Source organism: Poecilia formosa, unplaced genomic scaffold (assembly GCF_000485575.1).
Source record: "Poecilia formosa unplaced genomic scaffold, Poecilia_formosa-5.1.2 Scaffold4, whole genome shotgun sequence".
Taxonomy (NCBI): Eukaryota; Metazoa; Chordata; class Actinopteri; order Cyprinodontiformes; family Poeciliidae; genus Poecilia; species Poecilia formosa.
The window spans coordinates 2668700-2689506 of NW_006799943.1; the positions used below are offsets into that span (position 1 = coordinate 2668700).

General features: G+C 41.4%; 3 protein-coding genes across 7 annotated transcripts; all 3 read right to left on the reverse strand.

Moving 5' to 3' along the window:
- Positions 1-271: 271 nt before the first annotated feature.
- On the reverse strand, positions 272-10203 carry josd1 (Josephin domain containing 1). Its single transcript, XM_007559911.2, has 5 exons — positions 10034-10203; positions 7838-8657; positions 6123-6251; positions 2210-2404; positions 272-1819 (listed from the first exon to the last, which is right to left on the reverse strand). The coding sequence occupies exons 2-5, from the start codon at positions 8194-8196 to the stop codon at positions 1720-1722; spliced, it is 783 nt and encodes a 260-aa protein (XP_007559973.1). The 5' UTR covers positions 8197-8657; positions 10034-10203; the 3' UTR covers positions 272-1719.
- An 856-nt stretch (positions 10204-11059) lies between these two features.
- LOC103143404 (GTPase IMAP family member 4-like) lies at positions 11060-14349 on the reverse strand. Of its 3 annotated transcripts, XM_016675421.1 has the most exons (8): positions 14183-14349; positions 13973-14027; positions 13657-13734; positions 13050-13100; positions 12904-12954; positions 12756-12806; positions 12560-12610; positions 11060-12069 (listed from the first exon to the last, which is right to left on the reverse strand). In XM_016675421.1, exons 2-8 carry the CDS (start codon positions 14013-14015, stop codon positions 11336-11338), a joined length of 1059 nt encoding a protein of 352 aa, XP_016530907.1. In that variant the 5' UTR covers positions 14016-14027; positions 14183-14349; the 3' UTR covers positions 11060-11335. The 3 variants fall into 3 exon arrangements, with proteins under 3 accessions (XP_016530907.1, XP_007559998.1, XP_016530908.1); XM_007559936.2 differs by having other exon boundaries at positions 13973-14349; XM_016675422.1 differs by lacking the exon at positions 12560-12610 and having other exon boundaries at positions 13973-14349.
- Positions 14350-14448: 99 nt separating this feature from the next.
- xrcc6 (X-ray repair complementing defective repair in Chinese hamster cells 6) lies at positions 14449-20718 on the reverse strand. Of its 3 annotated transcripts, XM_007559924.2 has the most exons (13): positions 20612-20718; positions 20122-20211; positions 19238-19350; positions 18929-19070; positions 18609-18860; positions 17936-18122; positions 17412-17598; positions 16486-16654; positions 16095-16256; positions 15776-15905; positions 15200-15300; positions 14963-15079; positions 14449-14877 (listed from the first exon to the last, which is right to left on the reverse strand). In XM_007559924.2, exons 2-13 carry the CDS (start codon positions 20192-20194, stop codon positions 14678-14680), a joined length of 1833 nt encoding a protein of 610 aa, XP_007559986.1. In that variant the 5' UTR covers positions 20195-20211; positions 20612-20718; the 3' UTR covers positions 14449-14677. The 3 variants fall into 3 exon arrangements, with proteins under 3 accessions (XP_007559986.1, XP_016530880.1, XP_016530885.1); XM_016675394.1 differs by lacking the exon at positions 20612-20718 and having other exon boundaries at positions 20122-20459; XM_016675399.1 differs by lacking the exons at positions 20122-20211; positions 20612-20718 and adding an exon at positions 19922-20102.
- Positions 20719-20807: the final 89 nt, after the last annotated feature.

The following is a 20807-nucleotide window of genomic DNA, read 5'->3' on the forward strand; positions in this document are numbered from 1 at the left end:
AAGTGTAACAAATTCCTTGGCAGAAAAAATTGAAAACTCATCATGGGAGTAGTTGCTCTGCAAAAATGGAAGGGTGTCTACCATTTCACCTCCCAAATATAACAAACTGCTCCTTTGGATTTTCTGATATGGCGCCAAACTCCAAAATCTACATACTTTTTATGTAAACAAGTTAAGGCCAATTCAACCACTAACATGTATAAACGAAGATTTTAACGATTGGAGACGAGAACTTTTAATCACCTGACAAACTACAGTAAATCTTTCTTTCTTTAGACACGACACCAGATCGCCAACAACTTTCACTTTTCATCCGACTTTCTAGATTAATACCTGCAAAAACTTTTTTTTTTTTTTTGCTCTCCAGGTCTTTTCAGGTTTACAAGCAAATAACTTTCTTCACTCAACTACGCTTTAAAAACTACTTCCTTTGACCGAGATTCCTCCGATTACAGTCAATAACTTGCTGAGACAGTCAGTGATTTCCTTTTAAAGCTGTGTTTGGCTGCTTTTCATATATGGGGAAAAAAAAAAAAAACTACAGGAAGATGAGGAAAAGCCCTTTATCTGCTGAGTTCCTGTGCTACAGAGGGCTGCTGTGATTGGGACCCTTTGGAAAAGTCACTGAGGCAAAAAAACAAAACTCTGGCAACAACAAATCAGGACAAAGGGAGGCATTTGAGTGATAAAGAGCTAGCGTCCAAACCTTTAGTGTACAGTCGTGATTTTTACCGTTGATCATTCGGTCAGTAGGAGTAAATAAATTCACTCAGTAAAAGGTTTTGCAGGTAAACGTTAAATCTGAAGTCAGCATGACTCACAGCATGAAAATTATCCTCCTGAATTAGTAGATGCATTTTGCTGCATTTGATCCGAAGAGGAAGAGAGTTTTAGCATCAAACCCAAAATATATATTTCTTTACTGACAGGCAATGTTTGTGTGTAGTGCAATAAGTCTTAAACAAATAACATATTTCTTTCCTTTACAGAAGCGTCTATACAGTGAGAAGAAATTTAAAAACACGACTAGGTGATCATCGATACAAGCAAGCTGGAGCAAATATCCACTAGAGGGAGTACTTGGCCTGAGTGTTGCATTGCTTTGTTGTCATAATATAAAAAGTGTTGCATTGACAAAGATTCTACAGTAAAGGGTGAGTCGGTGCCACAAGTGTAGGGAATTGCTGAAACACACACAGTTGGCGATGTGGTAAAACCTCTCTCTCTGTGCTGGGATTCGATAAGATGGAGATGAGGGAAAAAGAGGTGAGGGTGCACTTTGGTGAGAAAGATGGGAAAATATGGAGTAAAATAAAACATTAAAAAAAGAGGAGGAAAAAAGAATAAACATAAAAATCTGCATTTTCCTTAGGTCCAAAATTCTCACAACTTTAGAAATTTGGGAAAATGAAAAGGGCAAGACAGAAAAAATAAGCATCGAAATATAAAAAGGAACAGAATAGTCTCAGTTGTGATTCTTTGATTCGCTGTATAAAGTGTTTGCCTCCTTCATTACTTTGCGTCTCGGATCAGCTAAGTGTTCAGCAATGGCCGTGTAAACAAAACCCAAAAGAAGAAGAAGAAGAAAAAACAGGCTGGGTGGGGAGGAATTACAACTGCAAGAGTGCATCGATGCGATTGGCGGTGCACAACGCTACTTCGTCTCCAGTTCGTCCTGCGACAGGCCCGTTTGGCTGATGCGATTGGCTGGTTGAACCCTCAGCCGTCGGAGCGCCATGTTTGGTGGACCTCCACCTCTTCTGAGACAACCAGCAGGAGTTCACAGTTCTTCCCTCGTAACTGCTGACGGAGAAACTTCCTGAGTTTGTGATGAAGGAAACAAAACAGTCACTTGCGAGAATGATAAAAATAAATAAATAAATGAGCATCAATATTTCAAGAGGCTAAGTAAAAATGTGCAGAGTGAGTAAAAGTAAAATAATATTTTGTTACGTTTTCTGTCTACAACAGTCAAATAATTCCAGGGTTTTTCCTGCTTGTCTGAGAGAGGGACACACAGGAGATTCCTCTTCCTTTCAGGAAAATATGTTACTTTTGTATTGCTAAATTGATTCAACCTATTAATATGCTTTGTACATTTTTATTTCAAATATGACATTATGATCACAATAATTACAATGGTTGAGCCGGATGATCCACGTGGCGGGATGTTGTTCTGAACACATTCTCAGAACACCTTGCCTCTCACCTGAGCTCATCAGGACTGCCAATAGGCTGAGGGTTGCGTAGCTTAGAATCCAGGTTGTAGTAGACACCTCCCACCTCCCTGACTCCAATCCAGTGCTGGCGTTTAAGTGGCAGCCGGAGGGGCCCCCAGCGCAGGTTGGACGGCACGTTGAGGATAAAGCCCTCCACGTTGGACAGCTCAATGCTGCCAACATCCCTGGGGGAAGAAAAAAAAAAAGCTATTTAAGCAAAGAACATCATAAAACACAATGGATAACATACCATTTGGATGCTATGCTGTGGTGTCATACTTGATGAAGTCATTTGTAATTCTGTACAACAATATCATATTGCACACATTGGAAATCTTCTTGAAGTTTAAAACATTATGACATTTCCCGTCGCAAAGATTTTACAACTTAAAAGGTTTTTTTAATGAAATCCGAGATTTTAACTCTGGCCAAAAATCATTTTTCCCGTCCAAGTCCAAGTCAGATTTTAAGTTTCTTGCCTCCAGTCCAAGTCAATCTTTCGCCTCGAGTCTCGTCTTTCACTTGTCTCCAAGTTGAGGCTCTGATAATTAAGATGATGTTTTCTGATTTAAAAAGTATACCATCTAGTCCACTTATAATGCAAGTTAGGAATCCAAATTCTGTCTTTTTATCTTAAGGCCTATTTTCACAAAGTACCACAATTGGCTTTTAATCGGTTAACATTTAACTCAACAAGCAAAAAAAACGTTATGACCCGCTTTAAATTACTTTGAAAACTAAAATTCATCCATCCATCCATCTTCTTTACACCCTTGTCCCTTAGTGGGGTCGGGAGGGTTGCTGGTGCCTATCTCCAGCTAACGCTCCGGGCGAGAGGCAGGGTCACCCTGGACAGGTCACCAGTCTGTCGCAGGGCAACACAGAGACACACAACCATGCACACACACACACACACACTCACACCTAGGGACAATTTGGAGAGGCCAATTAACTTGACAGTCATGTTTTTGGATTGTGGGAGGAAGCCAGAGTACCCAGAGAAAACCCACACATGCACAGGGAGAACATGCAAACTCCATGCAGAAAGACCGGGGCTGGGAATCAAACCCAGAACCTTCTTGCTGCAAGGCAACAGCTCTACCAACTGCACCACTGTGCACCCCCAGAAAACTAAAATTAAATGAATTAAATCTTCATTTCAAACTCAGCAACAGATGGTTCCACAAAGTATCGACTCAGTGTGGCTAAATACTTTTGCACACCACAGAAACTTTTTGAATGGTGTAGAATTTCCTTTCTACTTCAAAATTGTACACCACTTTGTGTTGGTCTTTCACATTAAATTCCAAATAAATATATTTATGCTTGTGGTGGCAATGTGACAAAATATGGAAAATTTCAAAAGGGTTTGAATATTTTTGTAAGCTGCTGCAAATCAATGTGCTGAGCTCAGCGGGAACAGAGCATTCAGTAAACATATCAATTTTTGGATTCTTCCCAATGTTCAAAATCCTCTTCAAAGATTTTTAGTGGTGCGCAAACAAATGTGCAAACAAGCTTTGTGCTGCATAAAAAAAGTAGCAGAAAGAGAGTCGTGTCTATGTTGTCAATTGATTAATAGCAGTGATTATGTTCCTGTTTCAGCACAGGCTACAAAGACAGAAACTCATTTTCACAGAAAAAGGCAGAGACTCCTGATTCCGTTAGCAGTCCTGTGAGACTGATAATTAAGAAAGCACAAATACTGATAATAAAAAAAAGGCAAACTGATGGATCTTTGAAGACGCGGCTGTTAAGCTGATGTAGTTTCAGCAGAGGAAGCAGAGCCTCTGAAGAGCAGACCTCCTGTTTACATTTAGGATTTTAGTGAAGAATGCAGATGTTCGAGTTGGTTGAGAAGTTTCCTGTCCTCAAGAGTCAAGATTAGAAACAAATATGAGGGGAAAAAAAAGAAAAAAAAAATCAACCAAACATGTGGACCAGAGTAAAAGTGTTTATGTTTTGGCTCTGCGGCCTCTGCCCAACCCCCCCAAGGATCATTCTGGGAAATAAACTAAGACAACAGCGGAACATGGACTACAAATACACAAGAAAAATCTCAATTACAGAGAGATGCAGTTTCACCACTGGATCTAAACTAGGACTCAAACAGAGATAAAGGTTTTTGTTGGTCTAGTTTTAGACAGTGATGTCAATCCAAGAAACAATACATTTGATAAATGCATCCACATCCTGCTGTGATGATTACAGGTGTGTTCAAAACAAACTGGAGTTACTGGAGAGAGACTAGAAGATCATCATGTGTGGCACAACACATATTTATAGCTTGTGAATTTTTGGGGGCTTGACTATTTTATTATTCATGTCAATGTTTGCCTTATTTTCAACAAACCAGTTAGATTTATTTGGTTTGGTGCTGCAGGATATTTATAATTCGAACGGAAACACGCAACTGGTTTTTCGCCAACAGCTCAGAAAGTGAACCTCCAACCAACACAACTGGCCTCTTTGGAGATTTTACCCCAAAAATAACTATGTGTAATTCTTAGAGTTCCTAAAGATTCATTCTGGTAGTTGTTTTACATTATTCAGAAGTAGAATCACAACAGGGCTGAAACGATTAATCAGATGAGTTATTGAAATAATCGTCAACCGTTTTAGTAATCGATAAATCGTATGCAGACTCAAAAAGAGGCAATTTGCTGTAAAGACAACACAGTCAGAGCAGTAATTCACGAAAAATATTAATATTTTGCATTTAAGATAAAAAGATATGCATTTGTCTGTTAATCTGTCCTACCCAGAACTTTTCAAGAGGGTGTTTTGATTTCACCTGGTTCACATTCTGTACAAAATGTCATCTTTACCAACTAGTTAATCCAAAAATAATCAACAGATCAGTTGTACACGGTCCTGATACCAAGTCAAGCAGAAAGGATTGAGTTTTTCGCATGCTGATGTTAAAAGTTTTTCTTTTGGCTATAGCTTTACTAAAATAATTGTTTCTTCAGCTTAACTATAGGTCAAAAAAAGCAGATCAGGAGCAAGAAAAAAAAATTAAAGTTAAAATAAAAATAAAAATAACCTTCCTTTCCAATGTGAGGAACTCTCTTTATGAAACAATTAATCATTTGTGAAACGATTAATCATTTGTGAAACAAGTCCTCTGAGACAGGACTTTCACCCTCTTAATGGAGAAAAATACATATTTATATATACTGTTAAAATCAATATTCAGAAGGACGAAAACATTTGTGGTGTACTGGCCCAAATAAATGAACTGAATTGAAAGTATTGTTTTAGATTACTGTGCTGAGCAAAAACCAAGTGAGAAGCATAAAAATCTTAACACAAGTTATTCAACCATTTATCAATTGATATATCTGTGAATTTTTTTTCTAATTTCTTTTGCTTCTGTGGCAATAAAACTTAGACACTGTACTTATAAATCCTATAATTTCGACTGGACAACAAGAGCCCCCTGGTGTGTTTTGCAACACTTTCCACTTAGTGTGTCTGGGTCCAAGTCCACAAAGAACCATGTCACCTGATCAGTTCTGACCTGAGCAGAGGAACCGAGTCTGAGATTAATCAGCCGATGTTCTGACAGTGTTTGGGTCTTCACAGACAGCCAGCAAGTGGCTCATCCAACATACTACAGCCTGGAAACAAACCCTGCATATCCATTCCTCACACGACTTGTTTCAACGACAAGCTGGTATGCAAACCTGGACTGTGTCAGAGCTAATGTCCAACTATTCCCAGAGAAACATGACATCCATTGAAATGTTTTGACAAACTTTAGAAATGGCTAAATTGAAAGCACAAAGTGTCTGTGACTGTTCATACCATTGTGGCTTTGTCGTCGTTTGATAAATAATTGCATATTTGGAATCTGCAGTGTTTTGTACATTTGGACTTGGATTTAAATGACATACGTACCTTCTTTTATCCCACCAGACTGCCTCAAACCCTCGGGTCTGCAATGCCGCCATGATGACATTCACATCATAGTTCCCGTTTCCCAGCATGCTCTTTTTGTGAGGCGTCACCATAGTGCTGGGACTTAGCCTGCAACGTGTTGAAAACGAGAAATCAACCACAGTCTGTCATGTTTACTTGCTAACATCAAAGGTTTCTATTGGGATTTTATGTCATCAACACAAAGTTGTGCCTAACTAAGAAGACATGGCTTTCTAATTTTTGCTAATTATAAGTGTGTAAAGTGTAATGTGCATTTGAACACAGCCCTTTTTACACCTTTAACATGACTTATTGAAGAGCAAAACCAAGACTCTAAATCAGTTTCATTTGGCTGCCGTGAGACCACAGCAGCTCTTCAGGTTGTAAAGGTTGCAAAGCCCTGCTCTAGATATGATATGCTCACAAGATATGACAAGATATGAAAAAAATCCTTTGTAAGAATGGCCAGTCAAATACCAGAAATATAACCAACTGAGAATCAGTGTAAACCTTAGAACACTGATTCTCACTGTTTTAACCCAAAGAAGAACAGGTAAGCATCTGTCAAGTGTGGATACAAGCATAAAACTTTGTTTGCTCAACCCTCAGGATGCACGTTTGTCATACCGATATCGGTGCACCGATTGCAGCCACTTAGATTTCAGGATGACGGCCATGGCTGCCATTTTTCTGCCTTTTAAACCAGTTATTTGCATAAAATGTTACCCATTTTCATGACTTGGATGAACTCTATCTCACATCATTTGTTTTCAACGATGGTCATCCTAATCACAAAACTCACTAATAACAGGCTGCAAAATCTGATGCCAAAACTGAAGCTGAGGTTTCTGCTGTTAGTCTAACACCAGTCGTCAAGGAAGGACAAGAAGACTGGACTGACAGTCATCTTAATGGTTCTTGTTAGCTCCTGCAAATTTTTTTAATTGTTTAGTGGTTTAGTATTAGCTTCCGCTAATGTTTTCATTTCTACATCAGTTCAGTGTATATTTTTATATTTTCATTTGTTTAGCAGTTCAGCATTAGCTTTGGCTAATACTTTTATATGTTTAGTAATAACGTCTGCTAATGTTATGTCTTTAGCAGGTTAGCGTTAGCTTCTCCTTATATCTTCATTTGTTTAGCATTAGCATATTTTTATTTGCTTAGTGGTTTAGCATCGACTTCCGCTAATGTTTTTATTTGTTTAGCGGTTTTGTTTAGTTTCTTCAAATATCTTTCTGTGTTTAGCAGTTTTGAATAAATGGCCACCATCAATTTTTCAGTGGCTAACTTTTTTTTCTCTTTTTTTTTTCAAAATACATAGCAAGACCATGGGAACGCCTGTGCCAAGTAGGGTTCTTGTATCCACATGTTAAAGATTTTGCTGAAATATTCAATGCATTCAGCTATACCTCAAAATTTTGCAGCTTTAATTGCAGAGAGCAATTAAAGCTGCAAACTCAGTGGGGCTGGATACAATTGCATCCCACACTTTCGTCACCCACATTCTTTTTGTTGTGAGCATAATTTCTAAAATCATGTATCATTTTCCTTTCACCTCACAATTACATGCTACTTTGTGTGGGTGTACCTCATCAAATCCAGAGACGAAAGGTGGAAAAGTTCAAGAAGTATAAACACTTTTGCAAGACAAAGGTGATTCTTGGTGCATTTTAGTAACCCAGCTCTCTCACCTTTGGTATATCTCCTGCAGGGTGTCCCGACTAAAGGCTGTCCCATCCTGGAAGACGTTGTTGAGCGCATGCAATGCACACAGCTCCCTCCGCTGCTTCTCGTGATATATGGCCGGAGTTGTAGGAGAAGTCTGCTGGGGAGCCGGCGGGGAGAGGGAGGACGACGACGACGAGAGATCCTGCTGCAGCTGACCGTCCCTCGGATCCTTGCTCCTCCTCTCCGCTGCTCCTGAAACCGCTTCCCCCCCTCCTCCGGCAGCTTTCTGCTTGCTGACCTTCCAGGGCATGCAGCCCAGCTCCTGCAGTCCGCCTCGGCCCTTCTCCTTCCACTCGCTGGCTGGATATGGAGTACTGCCCATCCCTGGACGTTCACCACCGCCGCCGCCACCACCACCGCCACGTCCTCCTCCTCCAGCTCCACCACTACTGCCCTCAGGACGCTACATTGAAGGCAGGACAGCCGTTCCCATGGCAGCCCCCTCGACCTCCGGGAAGAGAGGAGTCTGTGTGTTGCTATGTAGGCTCTCAGAGGAAGGTGGAAGGTAAATAAACACCACCTCTCTCAACAGGAGAGGACGTAGAAAGTAGAATTCAGGACAGAATTTAGACAGGGGTGGAAAAATAAAAAGTATGAGGAAAATGGGATCCTCCGATAAAAATCATAAATCAAGTTGTCATCCCTCTCTTGTGTGTTTCCACTTCCTCCATCCTGTGAGTGTTTGTGTGCGTTGACCGTTGTGTCCCTCCAGTCAGCAGACGTGCCGTTTTGCAGGACTTTCCATCACCAGAAAGCTGAACATGAAGCTTCTCTCACGTTGCTCTGGAAGCAGATGTTACGACCAGTTTAGAATACTGAACGCAATTTGAAGTATTCCGCTTTGTTGAGCTACATTGATTCTGATCTAATCTCTTTTTCCTTTTCTGTCACCCTTAAGCACATTTTTAGGGGTGCACCGATTGCAGTTTTTTTGTCCCATTACTGACCTTTAAAAAGTCGACTTTTTTTTTTTGTCTGAAAAGTTGCTAAGCACGGCGACAGAGTTGATACATCAGCAAAAGTGGAGTGACTCTCACGTCTGAGCAAAATGGGGGCAGCTACTGAATTTCAGATATTTGTCCAAGTAGATAAGATCGGTTTCACATGCAAGTACAAGCTGATCACAGAAAATTAAGGAAATCTGGACCGATCTATAAGTGCATCCCAAAGACAACCAGAAAAAACACAATCACTTTTTAAGTTATGCTATAATTTAATAAGGTTCAGACTAATGATGTCATCCAGGACATATTTTTGTACAACATTGTCTTTGCTGTCAGCATGTCATGATGGTCACAAGACCAACAGTCTTCAGTCAGAGGTCTCTTCAAATTTGTTGCGAGACAGACTGCTACAGCAGATTCTTCCTGCTCACAGCATCACTGTCCACAACCGCTCTTTGAAGATGCTTTGATCATATGATTGCAACATTTCATTTCCTTTTGGAAATTTTTTTGAAATATCTTTTAATTTAATTGAATTTGTATCAGAGCTGTCGTCACCCAAAAGGGTCGTTTTTTATCCATGTAGGGCCATGTTAGCTTGGACAGCTTTTTTCCCTATAATATATGTACTGCTTGTTATATTTGGCAAATATTTATATATCTTTAATGATCTGAAACATTTAGGTGAGATATAAAGCTAAAGAGAAGAAATTTGTAGGGGGCAAATAATTTTTTTCACAGCAATGCACAACTGCTAAAATGTTAAAAACAAAGAAAGTGGGAACAACTTATTATCAGCTACAATGTTCTTTAAAGCTATGCCGAATCTATTTAAGGTGTATGCAGATGGTTAAAATACAACAATAATAGGCTTTACTCTTTTTTTCGACCAGCGGACCTCAGAATAGGCAGAAAGTAAATATCTCCAGCAGCTAGTGCTGAATAGAGGAAACAAGCTGTCCAGAGAGAACTAGCTAAATGTGACAGCAGCCAAACACAGGTCACAGCAATAAGAAAGCAAACGCTCACACTAACCAAGAACAGCTGCTCTTAGACACTAAAAACACACTCGTACTGTAGTATTGAATCCATGTTGGCAGCAGTTTTTTTTTTTCGCCGTTAGTCCTGTGGATGTTTTCTACGTAACTCCGTCTCTACAGCCAACACAAACACAACGCCTTCCTCTAACTTCATTATTTCACAACGAACACTTACCCGTCCGGTTCCGACCGGTGGTGAGACAGTCGAACCTCTACAAAACGGTCTAGGAAACTAACTGAGCTGGTTTTTGCTTTCCCTAAAGGCTGTCCGGTCCTTTGTCTTTAACACTTTTTTTCCTGTTGTGAGGTCTGTTTCTCCGTCCGTGAAGATAACGCGCATGCGCAGTAGCGTTTCCCTGGCTGCGTCAGAAAGCACAGGAGCAGTTCCTCCCCTGAGAATAAAACCCTTAAAATGTTCCACTTTAAGCCTCGACTGTGAGGAGGCACACCCTGGGTTCTGTTTACGGTGATTAAAATTAAAATTATACAGGTAAGAAATGTTTTAATACCACAGGCACAGTGGCGGATGTTCCATTTTTGGCGCCCTGGGCGAATCTTTTTCTGCCTCCACAACCTATCAAACCTCTGTCTGCAAATTAATAATTTAGGATTTTTTTATTGGGCATCTGTTAAAAGGATATAAGCAGTTTATATTTTACCTGTGGTGTACCTCTTTGGCCTCTTCAGTTAATATGAATCCAGGTATGGGTTAGCAAGTTGTATTGATTATTTTGAGAACTTAAAACTAGGAAGCCCCTTTTCACACAATGCTTTTTAATAACAAACTGTGGTTGGATGCAACAATAATCACTAGAATAATTATTTAATCCTGGTTTGACCAGTCAATATATTATATATTTTTTGCTTCTCTAATTCTAAAACCAGGAAAGCACTGATTCTTTTTCTAAATAGAAAAAGTATGTTTACTAATCTTGTGCCAGGACCCACCTCCTCGCTTTGATTGGTTAGTTCTGATTGGGAGTGGTGCATTTCTACAGACGCCATATTAGCTGAAAGAAACACCTTATAAAAATTACATCCTGCAGCTTTATAGGAAATGCTGCAATTAATAAATATATAGTTTTTCGATAAAAAGTTTTGGCGCGATGGAAATGAAGACATTTTTCTGGAGTCACTGGAGTCACATGATCAACAACCGGATGTTACCACAGGCCCAAACCACAAAGAAGAAGACGACAGGTAGTTGGAGGATGATTTTTAATAACTTATTGTGTGTACAAACTTATTTCCATGGTTTATAACAGCATTTGTTATTTCATGCAAACACCACTATCACAAATGTGTTTTTTCGACATTATCAGAACATTGACAAAGTTTTACACACATTTTCGATGGAAACACAGATACTGACAAAACCACAGGGCAAATGGAAATATACATATATATATGTTTTTAAAATTTTCTTTAGCCAAGGCTAACAAACGCTCCAACACCTCTCGCCGTGTAGTTCCCCTATCTACCTGTGGCCCAGTTGTTGAGCCAGTGCGGAGGACATGTCATCCAGCAGCTTCTCCCTCAGCTCGACCTCCCTCTTGTACACCTCATGGACAAAATGGCCCCTGTTCTCCTTTACATCTAACACACGCTCAACCAGATCTCTGTAAGCGCAGTCTTTAGACCTTCGACTTGAATACTTTCCTGTAGGTGGAACGTATGCGCTGCTGTCCACAAGCTCTGGACTCTGACCACAGATAGAGCAGGCCTTTTCCAGCCCCTCCAGCAGCTCATCCATGGTGAAGCTTTGTCTGCCGTCCACATAAGAGATCACCGGGATAATGTATCCCGTGACTCCCTCTCCAAACAGTTCAAGGGCGCCTTGAACGGCTCGGGTGAGGTCCTGGCCAACCGACTCGCCGGAGCTTTGAGCCTTGATAACCAGCAGAAAGGCATGCGGGCCGGGACTAGTGAGCTGGAGGCTCCTTAGGGCCTCCCTGGCGCGGCTTGCGTTCCCCATTGACGACCCTAAAACATCGGGGGTGTTGATTACTGTAATCTCTCTGCCGTCCAGCACCGTGCTCTGCTTGATGCCCTTCTTCACCACGTTGCTGAATGGTCTCGTCTTGTTGCTGCCTATTGCTAACAAATCGTCTGCTATGATGTTTCGGTCCGCTACGTTTGGCCCCAGGAAGATCAACCTCAAATCTGACTCCCTTGAAGTGCCACTGATCTGTGGTCCATCATCAGACGATCCTGTAGACGTGAGAAGTTTTAGTGTAAATGCTTAAACAATGTTGTTGGAAAGTTGTTGGGGTGTCGGGGCAGACGGACGAGCTCACCCAGGTCACATTCATGCAAGAGCCACCACTGTTAGTAGACCCTATAATTAGAGCTTTTCAGGAAATAAAAGGGCTGGAGGTGTGATTGCAAATACACTCACTGACGTAAAACATTTTCTTAGTTTATATATTTGCAATGATGGAAGTAATTACTGTCAATCCAGTTGGAAGACTGAATAGTATTCTTACAAAGTTTGCTATTTTGGAAGGACACATTCTGTTTTTGTCAGTAAATTGGCAACGCATTATCAGAAATTTAAATACCTTTGTAAAAACATTAAAGTAGATTTACTTTTCAAAATATAAGTGCGTGTTTCCCCCTAAATGAGGAGGATTATCGGAGGTAAGGAGAACCCTTGGGAAATTACCACACAATTTAAAACAATAAAGAAGAGTATAATGACCTGTGATGGCTCTGATGATGGGAACCATCCACTTGAGTTTGGAGGAAAATGCTGAGGACACATCAAATGAAGACGTTAGTCTAAGTTGTAATTACAGTCTTTTGTGTTTATGTTGCTGGAATAGCTGCTAGTTCATTTTGACTTGAATTTATGAAACACTGAAATATCACCCTACAGAAGAGGAAGAGGAGCTCACCGACTAGAAACCGCCAAACCCGAGAAACCCATTTCAACAGGTTCTTGATTCCTGAGACAAAAAGGAGAAAAGTAAAAGCATTTTATTTAGGCTGCTTTAACTTCTCGTATGGAAACTCGTCACTGGGAATAAGACTTATAGTTCGTACCGCGGAAGGTTCCGACCAGGCGGCTCACCCAGCCCCAAAGAGCTGACAGACCTGAGGCAGGACCAACAAAATGTTTGCCTTGTGATTTTGGTTCCGGCCAAACTTCGTCAAGATGTCAGAGGGAAAAACAAATAACAAAAACTCACCGGTTATGTAGCAGAAGAAACGGATCGGCCAACGGATCAGCACTGGGAGAGCTGCAGGAAAACCAAACGGCTTAAAACATCTGGATAAAAATTACTCACACCGTCAAAGAATTCCATATAATACTCACCTTAGTCCTTTATTATAATATATTATCAATCCTTGTATCATGAAATAGAAAATAAGGGGAATTGTGCCAGTATTTAAAAGTGTCTGAAGTTTTGTCACATTTGGTGACGTTACAATCACAAACTTCTATGTATTTTCGTGGGATTTTACTGTATCTGATAAAGGAAATGATACATTTGATGGCAAAGGCCATAACAGGCAAATATGCTTTAATTAAAACTTTAAACATCTACTAAATCTTTTGTTTCACTCTTTGCATGATTTGTTACCACATTCAGTATGTGTAAGGTTGTGTCATAACCTCTTGATGTGATTTAAATTTGGACATTGATCAGACCACCACACACACATGCACTGTGTCCAAGCTCCAGACTTCAGCAAAAGACACATTAGCAGAACAACACAGCTACTCTTTGAGTATTTTTTGTTTGTTTGTTTAAAATGAGATTGTGAATATGCGAGGTCGTCGTGGCGACTGACTTTGTGAAAATCTGTAGAGAAGGTAGCCCACCACAGCGAAGCCTCCCATCTGGACGTTGCTGCCTCCCATGAACCAGCCTACACCAAATAAAGAAGGGTTATTACTACAGCACTGCTATTTCCCACTTATTATGTAGAGGTGTGTGTGTGTGTGTGTGTGTGTGTGTCTTCACATGTATCACGAGTCACACAGCATTCCATAATTAGACCGATTGCAGCATCTTTTATATGCAAGGCCTTCTGAGGTAAAGTCAATTTCTACACTGTGACATGTTTAAATAATGGCTTTTTTTTCTTGCAAACTTTAGTTTCCTACCAGCAGGGGCAGCCTCGGCGTTGTTCTCACACTGACACTCCATTTCAGCATCAGTCTTTACAAAAACAGCACAAACACACATCACAAACCTCACACCTTTATTTTGAAGCAACAATCCAGAAACGCATGGTTTCAATAAGCAAAGATCAACCAAGCACAAAGTCCATGTTTGCCTTTCTGAACAGTAAAAGGGATCTGAAGAGTCGTTACCTTGTGTGTGTATGTGTATGTGTGTTGGAGTAAACCTTCCTGAGGAACGTCGTCTGGTTCTGACACAGCTCACACGCTGGATGTTTCCTTCCTGCTGAGCGCGGAGACGCTCCCTCAACACGATCAGCGCTTCTGAATTATTAATCTGAATGGAGATGCCAGAACGCCTCCAGGTGTGTCGCGCCTTCTTTTCTGGCAGAACTGGAAATGCTGCCTGAGACCTACGATCTCTTTCAGTTTGAAATAATACAAAAAATAAGAGTCGCTTTTATAAAGAAACGTTTTAATGTAACACATTATCAATAATCATCACTTGTTGTCTGTTTAATTACAGGCGTGCGCCAGTGGTTCCGCCTGGAAAAGAAGATCTGGGATTTTCACAATACAAGTGAAGACGTTCAGCTTATTCTTCCACTTAACTTTCACTACTTCTCTAATCCAGCGCATAAAAAAAAAACAACCTCCCTGAACATCTGAAAGCGTCTGATAGCGTCCTCATGAACCCAGTCGCTCGTTCAGAGCATCTATCAGATCCTGCTTCTTGGTCCCGGTGGTTTTGATCCCAAACTGCTTGCAGGCCTCCTTCAGCACCGTCACAGTCAGCTTTCCCAGAGTGCCGTTCTGCATGTGGGCCTTCAGCTCATCCGCCGTTGCCCCCACTTTGGGCTTCTTCTCGGCCCCGGCTCCGCCATCGGCTGCACGCAGAGAGAAAGACACCATCAGGCTGGAAACGGCGTCTGATCTGAAGTACGGCAGCGGAAACCGAATCGAGGGTCTAACCCGTTTTCCGTTTGGGAGCTGGTTTGGTCTCTGGGTTGTACCCGGCAGGGTAGACCAGATCCTTAAACTCGTCCACCAGAGGGCCGAGCCGCTGGTCAATCTGGTCCACTTTAGGCACTGAGGTGTGGGAAAAGAAAAAAGAAAGAAAAAAAAACACATGTAGAAGAAAGAAGGTTAGAGAGTTGAGATAGAAGAACTGAATGTGGGGAACAGAAAGTAAAGTAGTCGGCTTCTTACTGATGAGATCCTCGATGTCCTCTGGAGCCAACATGTCCAGAGCCAGGGCCTCCAGGTTCCTGAAGTGCTGCTGCAGGACTGGGTTCTCGAACGCATCACTCCTGCATGACATGGAGGAGGAAGGAAGCAGCTTATGTAGAGGACTACAGTAAATAGAATAAAGAAAGGAAGTATAATGTGATGTCATCACATCTATACAACGGCATGTCAAGGGCACTGCAAACAGACCAAAATAAATTAATATAAATGAATTCCCCCCTGAAAAAAGTGCAATCAATAAAAATAAATTAAAATGAAAAGAAAAAAAAAAAAACGTAGAAATTTTGGAGGCACAAAATTTGAAAATTATGGACTTCTGAAACTCAAAACAGCAAAACAAACAAACAAACAAACAAAAAAAAAAAAACACACTGGTGACATGATTACCGGCAGCTCCCTCCCTCTGTATACTCCAAGCTTCTCAAATGTTCTGGGAGAAAACTAGAATCTGGCAAAACTGCTTGCTAACAGCAGAAGTGTAAGAAATATATTTTACATGTGAGGATTTTTCTAAAATCTGTGTCTTCATAAACTGACCTGTACTTGAAGCGGAGCTTCTGGATGATCTCCTTCATCTTGTTAACCTGTGTTTGTGAGGCCGGCGGACATCTAGGAGGATCGAGAGTTCGCAGGTCGTCGGCATACGGCAGGTAGATGACATTGAAACCTGATGACGGGAGCAGAGAGTAGATCGACATACATCCATCGTAGGAAAAAAAAAAAACCATAATATGAACACTATCAGAAACTCCATTTATTACTTCAATTTCCTGATCTAGGTTTAATCTTTTGGGTTCTTGCGATGCTAAAACCACCAAGATTCACAGCAAATACGAGAATGCCAACGGTTGTTGACCTGGAGGTGTGATCTGGACCTTCCCTTCGTCGACTTCTTCCGTCTGAGGCACCAAGGCAACAAATCTGGGTGGGTAGTTTCGGCGGAAGACGGAGCGACACAGAGCAAAGACGTTTCTCTCAATGCACTTCTTCAACAGGGCCGAGAACAGACAGGCACTTCCTGGAGCAGCAAAACAACAACAAACACGCAAAAAAAGAAAACAAAACAGTTTTAAAGGGGCAGTGTTATGTATATTCAAGACACATAGTGGCATTTTAAAACACAATCAAGTATCTATGTGTTTGCTGCTGGCTAGTCTGAGGAGTCAAGTCTACTCCCTTAAATGCAGACAGAAGATAAGAGGAGCTTTTAAACTACGTAAAATATCAGAACAGATCCACAGTTCTACCTTTCACTTCGCCCTCCTCAGGGTAGATGAAGACAGAAGGTCGGATGTGATGATGCAGTTTGAGTTTTTCCATTGGCTTAAATCCGATCAGAAACAGTCCCGGGTCGTGAAACTTCTTGATGGCATCCACTTCATCCTTCTCCATCACTATTTGTTTCCTACCGTACACCTACAACACACACAAGTCAGTATTTTTACCCGTATTTTACCCTGTCCATTCATTTTAATAACTGCATTTATGTCTAACCCAGACATTTACCCGAACCCTTAAACAAAACTTAACTCACCCCATACCTCTCAACCTGTCTCTCCCAAACTGTGGTCAGCTGACGCCCCCTAGTGGTCGTCATTTGCCGTGATGTGAGCTCAAAGTGCGAAGCGTGCATTTAGCTTACCAAAGGATTGTATTTAAGTGGTTTAAAAGAAGATGAAGATGCCGAGGGGAAGAAAACATCTGAAGGAATTGATGTCTGCAGTAACGTTTCTCAGATTCTTTAGGGTGAGTTGTAGAACTTTTGTTTTTAGAACACAATTAAAGATACATAGCATGCCACTATGCCACCTGAGCTGAGTTCGATACAGTGGTGACGAGGCGGTGAGCAGCGCCACGCCCCACGTTGACTAACTGCATCTTTACACCTAAAATAAAATAATTATTTACATCGGATTTTCTTTGAGCTGAAATAAAATGTTACTTTCTGCCATAGCTTTGTTTCTTTTATTATTATTCTAAATTACAAATAGCCTGAAAATGTTACTAATGCACACAACATGTGAAGTAAAGAACAACGTATTTTTTGGGACCGGGCTTTGGCCCACATAAGCCCCATCAGGCTTTCAGAAATGGTCCTAAGCATTACAGCTAAACAATGCTAATAATTTCATTTAAAGAAGTTCATTCATATTTAAACCCAGCTGCCACATACCTGGGCCTTCTTTATCTCGCTGGGCAGCAGCAGACTGCCGGTCTGCGTGTGGAAGGTGCGGGTTTTGCTGCGCACCGGTTCGTTGGTTTCCCGGTACAGTCTGACGGAGGCGGGTTTCCGAGCCGACACCGCAGTTGCGTACACACCCACCGCTACGTTTAGACCCTCACCAAGAGTCAAGCTTAACCTGAACAACACAGCACAGGGACGGGCAGGGTGTGAACGCCGCTTGAGAGTTTTGGGTTTACAGAAAAAATTGTTGTTTGTTGTTTTTACCTTCTTTTTTTTTTTAATATAATTTTTTGTACAGTTTTGGCTTAATGAATAATGACAAAAAGTCATCAGTGTATGTAAATATCTGGTTTGAACTGCAGATTATGTTCTGTCTATGTCCTATTTGTACTAATACTACACAGTTGCCAGTCTGCTACTATTTGATCTAGTACAAGTAAAGGGCAAAATGGAGACAGATGTTTTTTCTGTGTAGAAACAGAAAAAAAAACTTCTTTTTTTTTTCCTGTCACCTGGCCAAGGCTCTCTTTTTGGTCTCTCTGGCTCGGACCCGTTTCTGAAGGTCCTCCAGTTTGTCGCACGGCTCCAGCTGCAGGCCGAGCTCGCTGTCGTCCTCGGGCGGGCTCACGATGTCCCGGAAGAAGAGCGACACGTCGAAGCCGCCCGGTTTTATCAGGTGCATTAAATCGATGAGAACACCTGAGAACACCCGGAGGAGTCGGGTCGGATCAGACAGGCTGATCAAACAAGAAACTGTAAACTGTTTGTGTGTCAGATGCTGCTGTGAACTTAGAAAACAGCTTTGATTTACCAGCTGCACGTTCTTATGGGGGTTTTCCTACCATATTTAGACACCTAGATACTGTAAATTTGAATCCACCATGAATTCTACCAGGGGATCGTTGGAGGAAAATGTGACAATAAGTCAAAATACACATGAAAATTCAAGTTGAGAAATGGAAAATCCATGGCTAAGTCAAAGGCAATATCTGATACAACAAAGCTATTTGGGATTTATACCTGTAAGTAAACAAGTAAACCAAGGAACATAAAATAAAAGCTAGGCATCAATTTGATGGATATGTGAATAGTTCCTATAAAGGAAGTCAGCAACCTAATGTAATTTCTTGACAGAAGACATTTTTCTAACCATATAAACACAGGCAGCTTTTTCTCCAAACTGACCGGTCTCCTTCAGGTCACTGGCTTTGGTGCGGGCCTGTCGGTCCCTGGTGCTGTCGCCCCCGTGTGGATCGTCCCTGCAGGTGAAGATCATGAGGCGTTTGTGCGAGAGCCGCAGCTTGATGTCGCTGTACAGGTTGGCGCAGCACCACAGGGCGTCGCCCAGAGACGTCTCCCCGCTCCCCAGGGTCTGCGCCGCCAGCTGCGCGCCTTTCTCGCCCCGCAGAGCATCCACGTCCTGAACCCGCTTCGCACCTGAAGGGGCACAGGTTTAACGTCTCACGCTGTAACTTTCCCCTTTTCGTCGCCGTGCGACCTCTGACCTGGTTCGTCGAGATCGTGGTACACGTAAACGTGTTTGAATGAGTTCCTCTGGTTCTTGCTCTGCTCTGTGCCGTAAAACACCAGAGCCACCAGGTCCCGGTGGCTGCTGATGATCTTACTGGTGTACACGCTCCGCACGACCTACGGCAACACGAGATGCGGATGAATTCTTCTCAGCAACTTGAATATTTGAAAAGATTTCAAGAATGTTTCACTGAAAACACATAAAGATGTGAGTTTTTAGTTGTTTTAAGGGAATACAGAAGTAACAGAATATCAACAGGATGAAAAAAAGCTGAAGTTCTTACCTGCATGGTCATGTCAAAGTTAGAGGGTTGTCCATCTTCGCCTTTGATGAACATTTCCTTTGAAGCGTCGACCAAGAAGACCAGGCTGTCTCTGCCTGACACTTTGTAATCTCCTGTCATAGACAGACACGTGCTTTGGTTTGCAATATTTTGCCTTCAACTTTTCTAAAATCCAGGGTGCTGTCATCATAAAGAACACGAATAAACACTTTAAAAAGAGAAACTTAATAAAAAAAGCCAAAATGCTAGATTGATTAGTGGCATTTTGTGATGTCACCATAACCTTGTGATTGTAGAATCTCGAACTTATTTTCAAGAGAGGGGTGGATGGAAGTATGGAAAGTGCGTGCCTGAGGAAAGACTGCGCTTTAAGTTAGAGCTATATGTTGGGGAATGTCAAATATGCTACTGTGTGGCACAGCACACATATGTGCAGTCTGGAGGTATATCAAAGAATAACCGTTTGTCACAAGCAAGGTGCACAGAATATAATCTCTTAAGCTAAATATGAACTACAGCAGCAGAAGAGCACACTGGGTCTCTCTCCATCAGATAAAGAGATGAAATTCACAACTTAAAAATATTTGATCATAACAAAATTGGAATAATGTTGTCTGGTCTATTGAGTCTCGACTTCAGCTACAACATTCAAATCAGAATTTGGCGCAAGTGATGGTGTAGTACCTTAGGAATTTGTTGCAGAACTTTATGACCTTAATAGTGACCCATTTTCTGACGACCATTTCCACCATATTAACCTACGTCAATCTGTTTTTGTTGTTGTTTAAATCAAGACGATTAGTTCACTGGACTCAGGTATGGATCTGGACATATCAGAGTGTTGGCAGGCAGCTGGCTCAGACATGGACGTGGTCCGGTTTTACCTCCAGACAGCTCCGCTTCCTCTTGTTCTTGCTCCTCGTCCTCATTCTGGTAGAAAGCGTTCCACTCCGCCATCTGGCCAGCTTTCAGCTCTGCACCAGGATGCAGTCATTTCAACAAGACATTATTCACCCATGCTTCGTACGTAAGCAACGTTGCTTACGCAGAAACTTCGTATTCACAAATCCATTCCAATGCTTCAACTGTTGTGCAGCAAAGTGTTAAGCGAAACTCTCCAATACGCACGTTGACACTACACGCAAGTTAGAAATCAGCTAAGATTTACTTAGTGCCATTATTACCACTAAAATAAAACCAACTTAAGCCTAACAATAACGCTAGCTAGCTAGCTTAACGTAACCAATCTATGTTAATAAACTGGTAACTTCCACCTCCTTTAATGACGCTTTCGTCTCCCTAGTGATGCGTATAAACTATATCAACTAAAATAAACACAAGAATAAGAGATACTCAGTGGTACTCATCACTTACCGCGCTCCACAACTTACAAGTCCAGGATAGTTTCAATGGGAGATCAGGTACGTGAACGCGCCAGTTTGGAAGCGAAGTGGTGCCAAAACATCTTTTTCTTCTTGTTTTTTGTTTTTGTATTATCGCCATCTACTGTGCTGGAGTGTAAACCAGAGTATCTGTTTTACCTAATTAAACTATATTCTTGAATATGTAT